Source organism: Prionailurus bengalensis, chromosome E1, assembly GCF_016509475.1.
Source record: "Prionailurus bengalensis isolate Pbe53 chromosome E1, Fcat_Pben_1.1_paternal_pri, whole genome shotgun sequence".
Classification (NCBI taxonomy): Eukaryota; Metazoa; Chordata; class Mammalia; order Carnivora; family Felidae; genus Prionailurus; species Prionailurus bengalensis.
In genome coordinates, this window is record NC_057347.1 from 23,191,818 (window position 1) to 23,207,528 (window position 15,711).

Below are 15,711 nucleotides of genomic sequence, written 5' to 3' on the forward strand. Positions count from 1 at the left end.
TATGTGAAGGTACAGGGAAGACGTGGCTTGGGGTGAGGCATCGGCTATCTGTCACTTCTCCACATTGCCCCACCTCTGCTGAGGCCAGAGGTGTCATGGTGACTGCAGTGCTGAGGCCTGTGCTATGAAGCACACATTCCCACCCTCAGTTAACATGCAAAAATATCGCTGGACAAGCTCTCTGCTTCTGGTTATCCAACCCATGGAATTGATCAGAAGCAGAGAGATCAGAAACCTACCATCATTAGAAGGGTATTACATCATCAAGGAAACCACAAGACCAGCCAGAAATGACCGTTGATTGCTCAACCCCTAAGGCAACCCCAGGCTCCTAGCTCACACAGACAGGAATAGGCAGTCCTCAGAAAAGGGTTCCTCCCCAGTGCACTTCTCAGATGAGTCCAGGGAAGTCAACCTAAGAGGCTGACCAAGGATCTCAGTCACATCTCAGTCTCTGAAATGCCCCATAAGCTTGTTAACAATGCAATTGCCATTCTTCTTCCCGCCAGGCCCCCCATGGGGGTCATTGTTCTGTTTACTCTGTTCACAAAATTTGTATTTACGGCAATGTTGGACATGGTTAAGCTTTTCATTTGGCTTTGGGTTTCTGGACCTTAAGAAATCATTCAGTGTAAATAAGCAGATATTGTTTGTCCCAGGATGCTGGGACACCAATAGAGAAGAAACAGTGATAGCTTCATCGCTTCTTTGGGAACAAAGTCTCTCATTATGATAGTACTTCACACTTGTTATGGGTGTCGGTGGTAATGGTGTTACAGGAACAGGGCCTCTCATAGTGGAAGGGGATTGTAAGACATTGCCTGAGAGGAGCTTTGTGTGTGGTATGAGAGCGTTGTGTGTGGTATTGTATTTGGTATGAAAGTCTTGGGCAAAGGACTTGTTGGTTCCATTGCCCTCATTATATAAAAGCCATTATGGCATCAAAACTGTTATGACTTGTCACCATGAGCTCTATCTTCTCTGTGGCAACTCAGAATCACCAGCTATTCCAATGGACAGAATATCACCTATCAAAGAATAGGGTCAAATGAGGCAGGAGAGATAAGCAATGCATACTCACTGAAAAATAAAAGGGAAGGGCAGAAAATAAAAAGGAGAAGTGTCCATTCTTAAAAACTAAATAATCTTCATTTCCTCTAATAAACCACAGTTAGCTACTTGACATGTAGCTTTCCAAATATTTGCCATCATAAATACGTATGTATATATTACTTAAAATTTTTTAATGTTTATTATTTTTGAGAGAGAGAGAGACAGCACAAGACAACACGACGTAGTTGCAGGGGAAGGACAGAGAGAGAGGGACAGACAGAATTCGAAGCAGGTTCCAGGCTCTGAGCTGTCAGCACAGAGCCCGATGCAGGGCTTGGACTCACGAGCCGTGAGATCATGACTTGAGCTGAAGTTGGCCACTTAACGGATTGAGCCACCCAAGCACCCCTATATGGCTTTTAAAAATAAAACAAAAATAGGGTGTCTAAGTGACTCGGTTGAGCATCCAACTCTTGATCTTCGCTCAGGTTATGATCCCAGGGTTGTGGGATTGAGCCCTGCATTGGACTCTGGGCTGCATGTGGAACATGCTTAAGATTCTCCCTCTCTCTCTCCCTCTGCCCCTCTCCCCAGATCCTGCTCTCACTCTCTCTCAAAATAAAAAATAAAATAAAAATAAAACAAAAGTAATATTATTCTATACATACAGTTCTAAATCATGCATATAGAGTATATATACATATATTAGATGTAAACACACTTTTTGCACATAGAATTATGCATATTTTCCAGAGATGTGAATGTGTATTATTCTTTTTACTGACTGAAGAATTTTCCCTTGATGGGCATCTCAATTGTCTACTGATTTACTCCTTAGCTCATGATTGTTTCCATTAGTTTGCTGTTTACAAACCATGCTGAAAAGAATATCCTTGTGCCTGCATATTCCTGTCCTTTAGTAGTGCTGCTACAAAACACATTCCTAGAAATAGAATTAGGGCAAATGGTATCTAGGTCAAATAGTATGTGCATTTTAATGTTTGCTTAATAGGATCATTTAATTGTACTCTAAAGAGTCTGATCACTATAATTCTAAACCAATTTTGGAAACAAAAATTAGGTTATTTTAAACACAATGAAATCATCATGGCTCATAAAAATTAATACATGTTTGGTTTTCATACAAGCCTTTTGAATTTCTCTTCTGCAGAAAGGGCTCTAGCTCAGTGTACATTTGTTATAGTTATAACTATAAATGGGGCAACCCATCTATTAAGTACCTCAGCTTTCATGCTAAACCTATAAGCAGGTTTGTAGTATAAGCCTACATGCTCCACATGTAGGCTGGTTGTCTTTTCCTTCTCTAACATTAGCCATTTACTTTGTGGAGCATGGATTTTACAGAAATAGTGTACAATATCCCTGTTACTCTCTGCAAATAATACACTGCATTTGGAAAAGCGTAGTGAGAACCACTGAAAGGGTCAGTAGGATGATGAGGTTGGTAGAGATATAAATTCCCAGGTCCATATCTGAAATGGATTCTGATATGAGTGTCTTTTAAAAGAATTTTTTCATGTTTATTTATTGATTATTATTATTTTAACTTTATTTTTTATTTTTTAAAATTTACATCCAAATTAGCATATAGTGAAGCAATGATTTCAGGAGTAGATTCCTTAATGCTCCTTGCCCATTTAGTTCATCCCCCCTCCCACAACTTCTCCAGCAATCCTCAGTTTGTTCTCCATATTTATGAGTCTCTTCTGTTTTGTCCCCCTCCCTGTTTTTATATTATTTTTTTCCCCTCATTTATGTTCATCTGTTTGGTCTCTTAAAGTCTTCATATGAGTGAAGTCATATAATTTTTTCTTTCTCTGACTAATTTCACTTGGCATAATACCCTTCAGTTCCATCCACGTAGTTGCAAATGGCAAGATTTCATTCTTTTTGATTGCCGAGTAGTACTCCATTGTGTATATATATATACATCTTCTTTATCCATTCATCCATCGATGGACATTTGGGCTCTTTCCATACTTTGGCTATTGTTGATAGTGCTGCTATAAACATGGGGGTGCATGTGTCCCTTCAAAACAGCACACCTGTATCCCTTGGATAAATGCCTAGTAGTGCAATTGCTGGGTCGTAGGGTAGTTCTATTTTTAGTTTTTTGAGGAACCTCCGTACTGTTTTCCAGAGTGGCTGCACCAGCTTGCATTCTCACCAGTAGTGCAAAAGAGATCCTCTTTCTCCACATCCTTGCCAACATCTGTTGTTGCCTGAGTTGTTAATGTGAGCCATTCTGACAGGTGTCAGGTGTCAGGAGAATTTCATTGTGGTTTTGATTTGTATTTCCCTGATGATGAGTGATGTTGAGCATTTTTTCATATGTTGATTGGCCACCTGGATGTCTTCTTCAGAGAAGTGTCTATTGATGTCTTTTGCCCATTTCTTCCCTGGATTATTTGTTTTTTGGGTGTTGAGTTTGATAAGTTCTTTGTAGATTTTGGATACTAACCCTTTATCTGATATGTCATTTGCAAATATCTTCTCCCATTCTGTCGATTGCCTTTTAGTTTTGCTGATTATTTCCTTTGCTGTGCAGAAGCTTTTTATTTTGATGAGGTCCCAGTAGTTTTTGTTTTGTTTCCCTTGCCTCCAGAGACATGTATAGTAAGAAGTTGTTGCGGGCAAGATCAAAGAGGTTTTTTGAGAGAGAGAGAGAGACAGAGTGCGAGTGGGGTATGGGCAGAGAGGGAGAGAGACACAGAATCTGAGACAGACTCCAGGCTCTGAGCTGTCAGCACAGACCCCAATGTGGGGCTCAAACACATGAACGACGAGATCATAACCTAAGCCAAAGTCGGACACTTAACTGACTGAGCCACCCAGGTGCCCCATGATATGAGTATGTTAAACAATCATTGCTTATGATTTGAGTACAGATGGATGGTGTTTTGGGACATAACTTTGCTAGTGTTTAAGAGTGAGTCTATAGTTATATCAAGGTCTAGTTTTGGAACTCAGTTGTTCCATTTACTTTGCTGTGTGATTTTGGCCAAACTGCTTAACCTTTCTGAGCCCAGCTGGAGTTTACTCTTGTATCAAATGAGGATATTAACAGTACTTAAACTGTAGTGTCATTGTGGGGATCAAATGGACACTGCATAAAAGCATTCAACCTAGAATAGTCTCAAATATGTTAGTAATTGTTATTAAGAAACCTTGGTTTAGGGGCACTTGGGTGGCTCAGTTGGTTAAGCACCCAACTCTTGATTTTGGCTCCTGTCATGATCTCACAGTGACATTGAGCTCTGCATCGGGCTCTGTGCTAATAGCACAGAGCCTGCTTGGGATTCACTCTCTCCATCTCTCTCTCTCTCTCTGTCTCTCTGTCTCTCAAAAATAAATAAATAAATAAATTCTAAAAAACTTTTTTTAAAAACCTTGATTTCTATGCATTATGCACTATGAATACTTTTGCCATAATATCTATTGCCATAATGAATTTTTCTGTAGTATGTATATTATGATTTGATTTAGGAAATATTCTTAATTCTAACAATCTGGAGATGTGGCTCCAGTGTAAAGCAGAGTATCTCTGTGCTCACTCCCCTTCCATCTTTTCCAATTTCCCTTCATTTCACATCTGCCTCGTTTTTGTCTTTTGACCAGTGATTCCAACTTCCCAGATAAACCAAACCAAATTCAATGTCAGTTTTCTTTCCAAAGACCATCTTTATTATTTCTCCAGGCTGAACACATCCCTGAACAATACACATATGTCAGTCTGGTGGCTTTGGTGCCACTTCTGCCTAGAATAAACTATGACAGTCACCGAAGGGGGGATGCTGAAGATATCTTGGGATCTCTCAGAGAAAACAGTCCCAAACAGAGTATGACATTGAAAATAAATAACAAAAATTAAATAATATAAATAAGTTGAAATTTAAGTTAAAAGAGTTCCAGAGTGTGGCTGTTTGGCAACAACCAGGCCACATGAGAGTTAAATGTGGAGGTTACAGCAGTGTTTCCAAGGCTTGGACCTCTGCTCCCTGGTCAGCCAACTGAGTTTCACTGGGTTCTCAAAGCTTCCAGGCCATTCAGGCACTCAGCTCCAAGTCAGTCACATATTCCTGGACCCAGGCTTCACTGGGGTCAGCACAGACCTGCCGGCCTCTTCTGGTTTGAAAGCTGTGGAGGGGGATAGAAGGATTATATACTGAGGGATCCAGTAGGAGAATCTTGGGCCCAGTGTGGTCCCTCATCCCACTCTCTGTCCTGGGCAGCTCAGGGCATGACCACTTTCTCAGGAACCCTCTGCCTATCTTAGTCCAGAGATCTTCTCTCACTGACTCAGCACCCCCACCCCCAGGGGATTCCAATGACCACCTCCTTTTTCCCCTCCCTTCCTTCTGGGCTGGATCAACCCTCCCTGACTTTGCAAGCCCCTCAGGGGCAAGTCACACTCCTGAGACCTGGGTCCTACATACTTATTGGCTGCAGAGGGCTGAGCCATTCCAGGATGGCACCTCTGGCCAGTCTATGCCCTTGGGTGCTGCCCCTACTCCAGACCCTCCCTGTCCCCCCAGAGGTGGGCAGGAGGACTGGCACTTACATAACCCCTGGCTTGGAGCATTGGCTGCTGGTCTCAAAATAGTCGGCTATGAACTTGCGTGGAATCTGCTTGGAGACATAGGAGAAGCAGCAGGCAGTTGGGGTGTCAGCTCCAACTGTGGGGGAAGAGAGAGAACAAGCCTGGATCACGGTTCTGAAGGGAAAGTGAGATCTGAGATTGGATCCCTTGAGATCGGAGGAAAACAGCTTTGCTCAGGGTGTGGGCTGGGGGACAGGGTCACTGGAAGGCACTAGGCATCTTTGCCTAGAAATACTCCTGCCTCTGTCCTGGTTTCTGTCTGTATCCTTCTTTCTCCTTGACTCTTTGTTGTGGGCTCTGTTTCTCGATGTGATCCAGACATCCAAACAGACTGCCCTCTTATCTCATCTCCCTCCAGAAATTTTGCCTGGTTCAAGAAGTTATCCCCCAGCTAAAGAGAAACTTTGGACATCTCTCATATGATGTTCAAGGGACAGAACTCCAGGGGGACCTAGGGTGAATGAAGGGAAGAATGACCCCCACCCTGGGAGGTCACCAGATTGGATCTTGCCTCTTGCAAACTTATTTGTCTAGGTCCCTATTTTGCCATCTGTAAAATGGAACTGGAACTCCCCTACCCCACAGCTAAGACCCCTTTAATAAAGATGAAAATAAAAGTCTTGAAGAGAAAGGCATGATGTTTGGTAGCCCTTTGAGAAGTTCTCTATTTTCTCTTGGGGGCTCTTAAGGTCACAAGACAGAAATAGATGTGGTCCCACTGTGAGGACCAAGAATGGGGACAGCTGTAGCAGCAACACAGACTTACATGGTGCAGAGAAGACCTGACTGCAGAGGGCCATGGTGCAGAGGAGGATGGCGAGGGAAGCCCCGGGGACCTTCATGATGCTTAGTAGAGGATGGGATGTGGCTTGTTTGTCTGCAGAGATGGACCTGGGTGCTCACTGCTGCCTGCGTCCTTCTGGAGGGTGAAGCCATCTCCCCCGTTCTTTATAGGCAGCCCTGTTGAAAGGGGAAATGGAATCCGGGGGTGGAGAGGGAAATTTTTAAGCACAGTGGTGTTGTCACGCTGAGTGTTGCACAAGTCAGGGTCCCGGGAGACCACAGGGGTTCAGGATATCCAAGAATAGCTTCTCTGAGCTATAAGTTTCAGCCTGCAACTCATGACCTGTTCTGGTTTCTTGTGAGGAAATGGTTCCTCTCACCCCCCAACAACCATGAGCAGGAGGAGAGGGCTGTGTGTTGACCCAAGCTATTCTTAGCAGGTCCCTTCCCATAAGAACTGATCTATATGTGAACTCTCCAACCCTATCTTTCCCACACAGTTGAAACTTCTGTGCTTCCTCAGCTGCTCTAACTGCACGGTGCGGCAGAGGGAGGCACCTGCCTCTCTTGGATGCAGGGAACTGAATTGAGGAATTCTCGCTAGGGAACTAGGAAGCATGAGGTCTTTCTCCAATGCCTGCAAAGTCATCAGTCACTGAGTGACTAGAGGCACTGGGTTAACACTAGAAGAGGATCAGAAAGCTATTTTAGATGTGGGTGTTAATATGTCAGGAGCCTAAAAAAATTTAGACCCCGTAACCTAGAAAATGTATTTCTAGAAAGAGTTCTAAAAAAAAACAAACCCAAACACGGAGGCATTTTGAAACATAAAGATATCTGGCTAAGCATCATTTATGATTCTAAAAGAAGAAAACCTAAATTTTCCTCTATTAGGGAATGATAAAGTAAAATCTAGATTGTTTTCTTATTAAGTCCTTAAGCTGAATGAAGTGAAATAACGTAAATATAACATCAGAAAAATTGTACAAGATGAAGAGTTATGCAAATATATGTATATATGTATATCCACACGTATATGACAAATATTTTAACTATATATATATATATATATATGTTATATATGTAAACACTAGGCATGGAAAAAATAAAAAGATTGAGAATAAATGCCCCAAAGTATCAATAGTAGTTATATTTGTGTCTATGGTCCATAGGTGATTAATTTTTTTTTGTTTTCCCCTTTTTCTGGAATTTTTTTTCATTTCTTTTAAAAAGAAAGAGTGTATTACCTTCCTGGTCAGCCTACCAATTTATGAACACATTTTGTTTTAAAACATTTACAACATCACCATTTGGAAAGTAAGTTGTTATCGATCGTCTAATTTCAAAGAAAATTTTGATACACTAAAGTTTCTGTCCAATGGCCTTTGTTAAAGTGAAGTCTTGATTTCCATATCTCTGAACTATTTTAAGGAATCTGTGTGATATTTACATAAATAATGTCAAATTCAAACAGCTTTCTTATTCTTTCCAATTCATAATGTTAGTCATGTGAAAGGGTCGACTTTCTCAACCAGATCTCTATATTTTTTCTATCTTTTATTATTTTATTATTATATAATTAATAAATGTAATTCAAATTTTATAATGAGAAATATTGTTATTTTTTTAATTAAAGTAATTTTTTTTTAGAGAGAGAGAGAGAGCGCTGGGAGGAGGGAGTTATGAAGGCTTCACAGAAGAGATGGAACTTTGCTTGGGTCTTTAAAGGTGCACAGGATTTAAACATATATGAATGAGGTGGCAATAGAAGCCAGCTGGTGCAGTCACAGGTGTGGGCTTGCTGGTTCAGAGGGAAGAGTGAGTGGTTCAGTGTAGCTGCTGTGTGGTGGAGCAAATATGGACAATGAAGCTAAACTGGGGTCAAACCAGGAGGGCTTTGAAATCCCCCAAAAGGGACTAGAACAGGAGGGAAAGAGGATATAAGCAAAGCAAGATCACACCATAGGAATTCTGTCCTTCCTGTGTCTGTAAAGTTCCTGTTCTTAAAACACATGGTCTCTCTTTTTATCCTATCGCTACTATTGCTAATGCTCGTCCTGAGAAAGGCAAAGGCAAGATCAAGGACAATGGCAGGTTTCCCCGGGGCTTCAGCTTCTAAGTGCCTTCACTTGTTACTGTCAATTCCAAAAAAGGAGTCTATCACTTGTCTCATTGGAAACTCTAGACCACAGACAGTGCCTCTGCCTCACCCCACCCCATCTACCCCAGTCCTCAGTCGAAACCCTGAATTGCACTCCTCCATTCACTTCTTGGGGAACCCCCTTCAAACTTGTGATTCAGTTTCTGAGCATTGGATTCTATGAATTGGGAGGGCCAGAAAAAGGAAATGGAAACTGCTGAATCAACCACTTTCCTGATAACGGGCCTTACTATCCACCTCTATAATTATAGCACTCACCCCATTGCATTATACTTATTTATGTAATTTTCTCTCCAAACATTTAGACCATGTCCTGCTAATTTTAAACCGAATTCATGTCACATCTTGTTGGTTAATTTAAACCAAATGTTAGCCCATGATAATTATAACATGATGAATTATTTGTCTATTCCTTATATTTTTGTTCTTTTTAATAAAGGTACTTTACTGAATACAAAATTTTCTCTTAGTGTTGATATATTTGTAAGATTTTCCATATCCCCCCAAATAAGAAAATAACCATTCGTCATATGTGCCTTTACTGGATTGGAAAATAATATACTTGTATACAAAGTATGTGCTTAATACGCATATGTTGAACAAATTATATAAGGGGGCCTTTGGATGGTTGAATTTGTTGAAAGGGTCTTAGAAATTTCCTAGGGGGTAATTTGATGTCTCCAGGTGAAATGACTTTCCTGAGATCACACAGATGGAATTGGTCAGTTTTATATTTCACTGTTATTTAGCAAGGTATCTCCAACGATAACCACAGTGCCTGACACATACTGGAGCTTAATAAATATTTGGTGAATAAATGAATAATTTGGTGAATGAAAGATTTCACTGACAGCGTGTGCTATGTCCAAAGTCCCACTATGGGGTTGAAATACTAAAGGAAGGAAATAATCGGAAAGGTCATGGTGTGGAGGTATTGATCGTTGGTGGAACACCCAAAATTTCTGAGATGGTGGGGACAGAAAGTAGCTAGCAGTCAGCATGGTGGATCCTTTAATCTGGAGGGGCTTACCTTGTGTCCTAGATTTCTGGCTCATTCTAGTCTCTTGGAGGCCCTACCCCAGTCAGCAGAGCTTCCCAGCCAAAGGTACAGGGAATCCTGGCTGAACAATTCATGTTCTGTAACATCACTGCCATGTCCTGTTCTGCTTACCTCCTCACTGCTTCCCATGCCCTGGCCCTGCTGCATTGGTTTCCTTCCAGTTTCTGGCTCTGTGGCTCTGCTTCCCTGGGCATCAGTCTCAGCTTGCTCTCTTCGGCAGCAGGGGCTCCATGGGTGGGTTCACTGGTAAGATGAATTGTTTGACCCAGTCTTGGCTCCCTTTTTTCAGGTGTGGCCCCACCTTTCATGTAGGCAGAAGCTATATCCCCGGGGACCCCTTCTAGCATCCTAGAGAGACGTCTCATTGATGTAGCCCCTTGTTTCTGCAGCCAGACCCTTTGCGGTCTTGAGATCTTCTTGTCATTTTTTTCTGGCCATTTTGTGTGTACAGTAGATCAAGGCATACCTCTTGGTATTGGATTTGATCCATCCCCATCCCTCTACTCCCCCTTCTATATTGTCCACTCAGTAAAAAGTATCCTCACCTCCTGAACTTCCAAGCCGGAAACCTGGGAATCACCTTTGCCTCCTCCCTCCTCCCCATTTGCATCTGTTCAATCACTAACTCTTATAGTGGAAATGAAGTATATCTGCTTCTCACTGTTCCTACTGCCACTGTCTTAGGTCAGGCCCTCATCATTTCTTGCCATGACAGCTGCAAGAGTGTCCTGTCAACTGTTTTTTCTTCCAGTTTTGCCTCTCTTTAATCTGTCCCATCATGTGGCATCCGAAGTGATTTTCCTAAAGCTCAAATCGTCTCTATCTATCTCTGTTGAAAGTACTTCAAATACACTGCATTATTTCCAGCATGAAACAGAAGCTTCTCCTCTGTGACCTGACCCCTGCCTCCCTCTTTGGTCTGTCTCTTGCCACCTTCAGATTTCCTGAAAACTTAGGCTCCACCCTCTGAACTGCATGCAATTCCTTAAAAGTGCAGGCCTCTCCTCTGCTTTCTATGAATGAGGTGTCACCTTGTCCTGGGAAGTCACAGGACAGAGTGAAATCCTATAAGTATGGGTACATCCCATCGCAGCTGTGGAGATTAACAGTTACAGCAAATAAGAAAAGCCACTATTTAATTAATTCCCTTGATTTGATAAGGAAAAGAGGAACCCATGGATTCCACTGTTCATAGACATGCAGAATGTAAAACTGAAAGACATTTTACATCATAATAACAGAACTTTGGTTTTTAAGCTTTTAAGGTAAATTTATAATAAGCACATTTCCCTTATGCTCTGGAGGCAGACCTCCTTGGTATCATTTCTAAATCTGACATGTATTATCTGTGTGTTCTTCTGTAGGTTACTTACCTCTCTGTGCTTCGTGTATGAAAGGGGATAATAATAGTATCTATTTCAGAGGACCCCTGAAAGACTTAGAATATGACTGACTCATGTGTTATGTGTTAGTTACTATTATCATTCTCTGAAATATTTTAGTTAATCTATTTCATATAATAAAAAAAAAAAGCACAGGTCTCTTGTTCTTTGCCTGATGAACCCCCGCCCTACACTCTTTGCCTGGGTAATCATCCTTCAGATCTCAGCTAGATTTATAATAGAGAAAAGTTAGAACCACCTGAATGGGCTGACCTAAGTAACAGAATGGTCAATTATAAAAATGTTAATAAAATTTTGGTATATACATGCAATGAAATATCATGCATGCTAATTTTGAATAACTTTTGTGTTTTTAATAACATGGAAGAATAAAAGTGGGGTGCCTGGGTGGCCTTGGTTGACCATCTGACTCCTAATTTCAGCTCAGGTCATGATCACAGGGTTATGGGATCAAGCCCCACATTGGGCTCTACTCTGGGCATGAGGCCTTCTTAAGATTCTCTCTCTCTCTCTCTCTCTCTCTCTCTCTCTCTCCTCTCCCTCTCTCTCCCTCTCTCTCTCTCCCCCTCTCTCCTGCTGCAGCTCTCTTTCTAAAAAAAAAAAAGAATATAGAGTAACAAAAATCAGATATATTAGTTCAAGAAAGAATATTAAGTAATAATAGTAAAATACAAAATCATGTTCAGAATGCTGGGTACTTTCAATTTTCTTATTTATGCCTTCTTATATTCTTAGTGACTATGTATATTTCCTATTAAAAAAGAGCAAACCAATTTAAATTAAAAACAAAACAAAACTCAGGCATTGCTTTTTTTGACATTTTACCACCACTGTCCGAAGCATGTATTCCCAATGCCTGAAACAGTGTCCGTGATATAGTTGGTATTCAATACAGTTTTATTGAATTATTTTCTTCTCTTGTTGGATATTCTTTGTGACCAAACTAAAAAGAGCTTGAAACAGGTATATAAGCACTATTTGAAGGAAGAAAGATGCTTTCTAAGGAATACTAAAAGTTTTCCAGACACTGGTGAGGTTTTAACTTTTTCTCAGGAATTTAACATCCCCTAAAGTCACTGACCTTCACCCTTGACAGCAAAGAGCAGGCTATGGTGGGTGATGAAGGCCCATTTCCTCTTTAAGAGGAGTGAGGCTGCTGGGTTATAGTGTGGAGTGTGACTGTCCTTGATGAACTGTTTCAACCAGCTTCCTGTCCTACAGATTCCATCCTGAACCCTGCACTCTGGATAACTTTGTACTTGTTTCTTCAATCTACAATACAGTTTCTGCTCCATTTCCCCCAAGTGACTTGGCTACCATATTGGCAATACTGAAGGATTTACCCGTATTGGGTTGTTATCTTGGCAAAGTGACCATCCAGCTCACCTTGGCTTTCCAGTCTCAATATTCACTCACAAGAACTTCTCGAGTTTCAGACATTCCACATCCTCGTGGCTTGTACTCTTGGCCCTGACACCCAACGGTATCTCCAGTGCTCATGCATCTCAGTACTTTCCTTCTAGAGGGGCACAGAATGTTGGGATTGACTTCTTCTGTTTCCTGCTCATCAGCAGCTTTGTAATCTCTTCTGAGAGTCTGGTACCTTCTGAGACTTCCTACAAGTGTGATCTCAGAGGGTCACACCTGCAAAGGAAGTTTGGTTATCTCTGGATCAAGAATTGGAAAACTTTGGATCTTGACACACATCCTGTATGGCCTTGATTAAATCTTTTAATTTTTCTGGGTTTGTATTCCTAATCTGTACAATGACAAAACAGACTGGGATCAAATAAAACCATGGATGTGGATATGCTGGGGAAAATCAAAAGCATCAGGACCTTTGCAAAGTCATATTACTACTGTGGCTAGTGGTCTTGCTTGTGGCCTGGGGAGGCTGGGAGGACAAAATGACAAAACAGATGTGAAAGTGCCCCAAATGGAATTATTAGCACAGTGCCATTCAAGGGTATAGAAGGAGAAATCACTAGGTTACCATGAGTGAGAGGAAGTGTAGGGCTTCCCCATTTAGGAGCAAGGGGGTAGCCCACAGAATGTATATGGAGCTCCTGGAACCATGGTTAACTCCTGCTGCCCCTTCTCACAACCCTGAGTTGGAAAGAGTTGAGTCCTAGAGTAGTATCCTTTATGGTAAAACTACTGCGTATGTGGGTTGAGCACAGAAGAAAGAAGAGAATTACACCCCATCAAGAATGGGGAATCACATTTTGGATACAGTTTTTCAGAATTCCCAGTTCCTTCTTACTTCATTTAGCTAAATGCAGTTCACATGCTGAGTCCATGTTACTTGTCACATCCCCTCCCACTAAAACTGGTAGTTTGGGCTGCCTCTGAACACTTACTAAGCAAGTGTTTATTGAACACCTACTGTGTATACAGAGATAAGCATAACATGGTCTCTGCATCAAGGAGCTCCCTTTTTAGTGAGGGAGACAACCAAATTAGATATGTTATAGGTGACATGATGGAGGTAGTTCTGAAGGAACACTGAAGGAAATACGGGATTCAGTTGTAAGAGAGGTCAGGAAAGGTTATCGAAAGAAGATGAGCACTTTTCTTTGTTGTGTATTCAAGAGGGATTTTTTCTCATTCCCTATTGACTATTACTTAGAAATAGCCTCAATGTATAAGCCCCAGAGGCCATTGATTCAGCTAAACATATTGACACAAGCCTTTGTACTTTTGGTGTGGAATTTCGCTGGGTATGAACACAGCATTATTGTTGAGACCTTCATGAACAAAACATTTTACTTTCAGGAGCCAAATATCAAACCAAGGCTAAGAAGCAAAAGTCAACAGTCAAATTCATTGTGTGGCTCAATGCAGACTGATTACCCCTCCTTATCTATTACCATTCTCCTGCTGTTCCAGAGAAGGCACCTTCATAATCCTTCCACAGCTTGAAGATCAGCATGCCCCACTCATTTAGACAGAGGACTCCATGTCAGGGGCTCCTTCTTAGTGCACAGTGGGGTTTAAAATTTTTCTGATGTTTATTTAATTCTGAGAGACAGAAAGAGACAGAGCATGAGTAGTGGAGGGCAGAGCCAGAGGGAGACACGGAATCTGAAGCAGGTTCCGGCTCTGCACTGACAGGCTGACAGCAGTGAGCCTGATGTGGGCTCGAACCCACAAACCTTGAGATTGTGACCTGAGCCAAAGTTGGACTCTTAACAACTGAGTCACCCGGGTGCCCCAGTGCACATTGGGGTTTAGACTTGATTGGAAACCATTCATTTACAGCCAAGGGATGCCCTTATCCATCCTTTGGACTCTCTGACATTTTGTTTCTACCTCTGATGTGACACTTAGCTTATTTCATCTCATGGCATAGTTATTTCTGTCACTGTCAACATCATCACTAGACTAAGAACTCTTTGAGGGAAGATCTAGGGATTCATTCAGTTCTGTCTGCCCTGACACATAGCAGATGACTAGTCAATTTAGTTGAATGGAAATTCCATGAGTAACAAAATCTTTAGTTTCTGGGGAACATAAGGCACATCTTCCTTCCCTTAAAGAAAGGTGCTTGATGCATGGACATAAAACTCCATCAACAAGGAGAGATTGCGAGAGATACTAGCATATGTGGGGATCACAGAACCTTAGAGTTGGGGATGGAGGTCTTGATGGAGATCAGAACATTTGAAGAAAGATTTGCACTAGGAAGAGGACAGAAGGGATGGAAGCGAGAAGTACAGTTTGTGTGTGTGTAGGTGGTGGGGGGGGGGGTGATGAGGCAGGATGACATTGTACTTTATTTAGTGACTCTGAAGTACTCCAAGATGTTGCTCTGACTCCTCCTATCCCACACTTCTACAACATGCAGGAGACCTGGCTCTCTCCTTTTACTCTTCATTCTTCTTTCTCAGGGCAGAGGCAGGTAGCCAGGTGGGGCTGGGGGTGAGCAGATGGGTCAGCATGGTTGAGCTGACCATGGATAAAGACCTTGATTCAACCACCCTAATTGTCCCTACTTATCTCACTCAATGCATTACTGTATTCCTGGTCTTTGTAAACTTCAGGTGGTCACCTGCAGGTCAACAGCAGCTTCCCAACAAGGCAAGGATTTACATGGATGCAAGAAATTCCCTATGGATGCTTGGGGAACACCCATGTGCTTACATTACACATTTTATCCTTAACATGGATAAGCTCATTGCTAGGTATATCCAATCTCATTTTTACACTAGAGGAACATTCTTTATCTGGGTCTTCCAAACTTGATTCTTCCTGAACTTTTATCCTTTTCTATTGTCAGTCCAAGCAAACATACCGAAATCTTTATTTCTTTTCTGTTTCCTTCTTGTTCTAGGACAGACTGACCCAAACCCCTTTTCTGATTTCAGCCTAATAAGATGGGTCTTTGTGTGTGGCATGGCCCCTAGTGGTCAACATTTTCTCTCATTGTGGTCACATTTTATATTTGTCCTGGAGGCAAAACAGTGGAAATAAAATGGATTTTAGAATCAGATGAATCACAGTTCACATCTTGGTACTGCCACTTAACAGCTATGAAGCCTGGATATAGTGAATTCTGCTCTGTGATCCTCATTGCCCCAGGTGAATAATTACATTCCTGCTCAGGGTTATTGTAGGGTTAGTGTCATGT

The 15,711-nt window shown here is 41.7% G+C and overlaps 1 protein-coding gene across 1 annotated transcript; it reads right to left on the reverse strand.

Annotated features, from left to right (window-relative positions):
* Positions 1-4,731: 4,731 nt before the first annotated feature.
* On the reverse strand, positions 4,732-6,629 carry LOC122485251 (C-C motif chemokine 3). Its single transcript, XM_043583746.1, has 3 exons — positions 6,441-6,629; positions 5,636-5,750; positions 4,732-5,211 (listed from the first exon to the last, which is right to left on the reverse strand). Exons 1-3 carry the CDS (start codon positions 6,514-6,516, stop codon positions 5,121-5,123), a joined length of 282 nt encoding a protein of 93 aa, XP_043439681.1. The 5' UTR covers positions 6,517-6,629; the 3' UTR covers positions 4,732-5,120.
* Between the last annotated feature and the right edge of the window lie 9,082 nt (positions 6,630-15,711).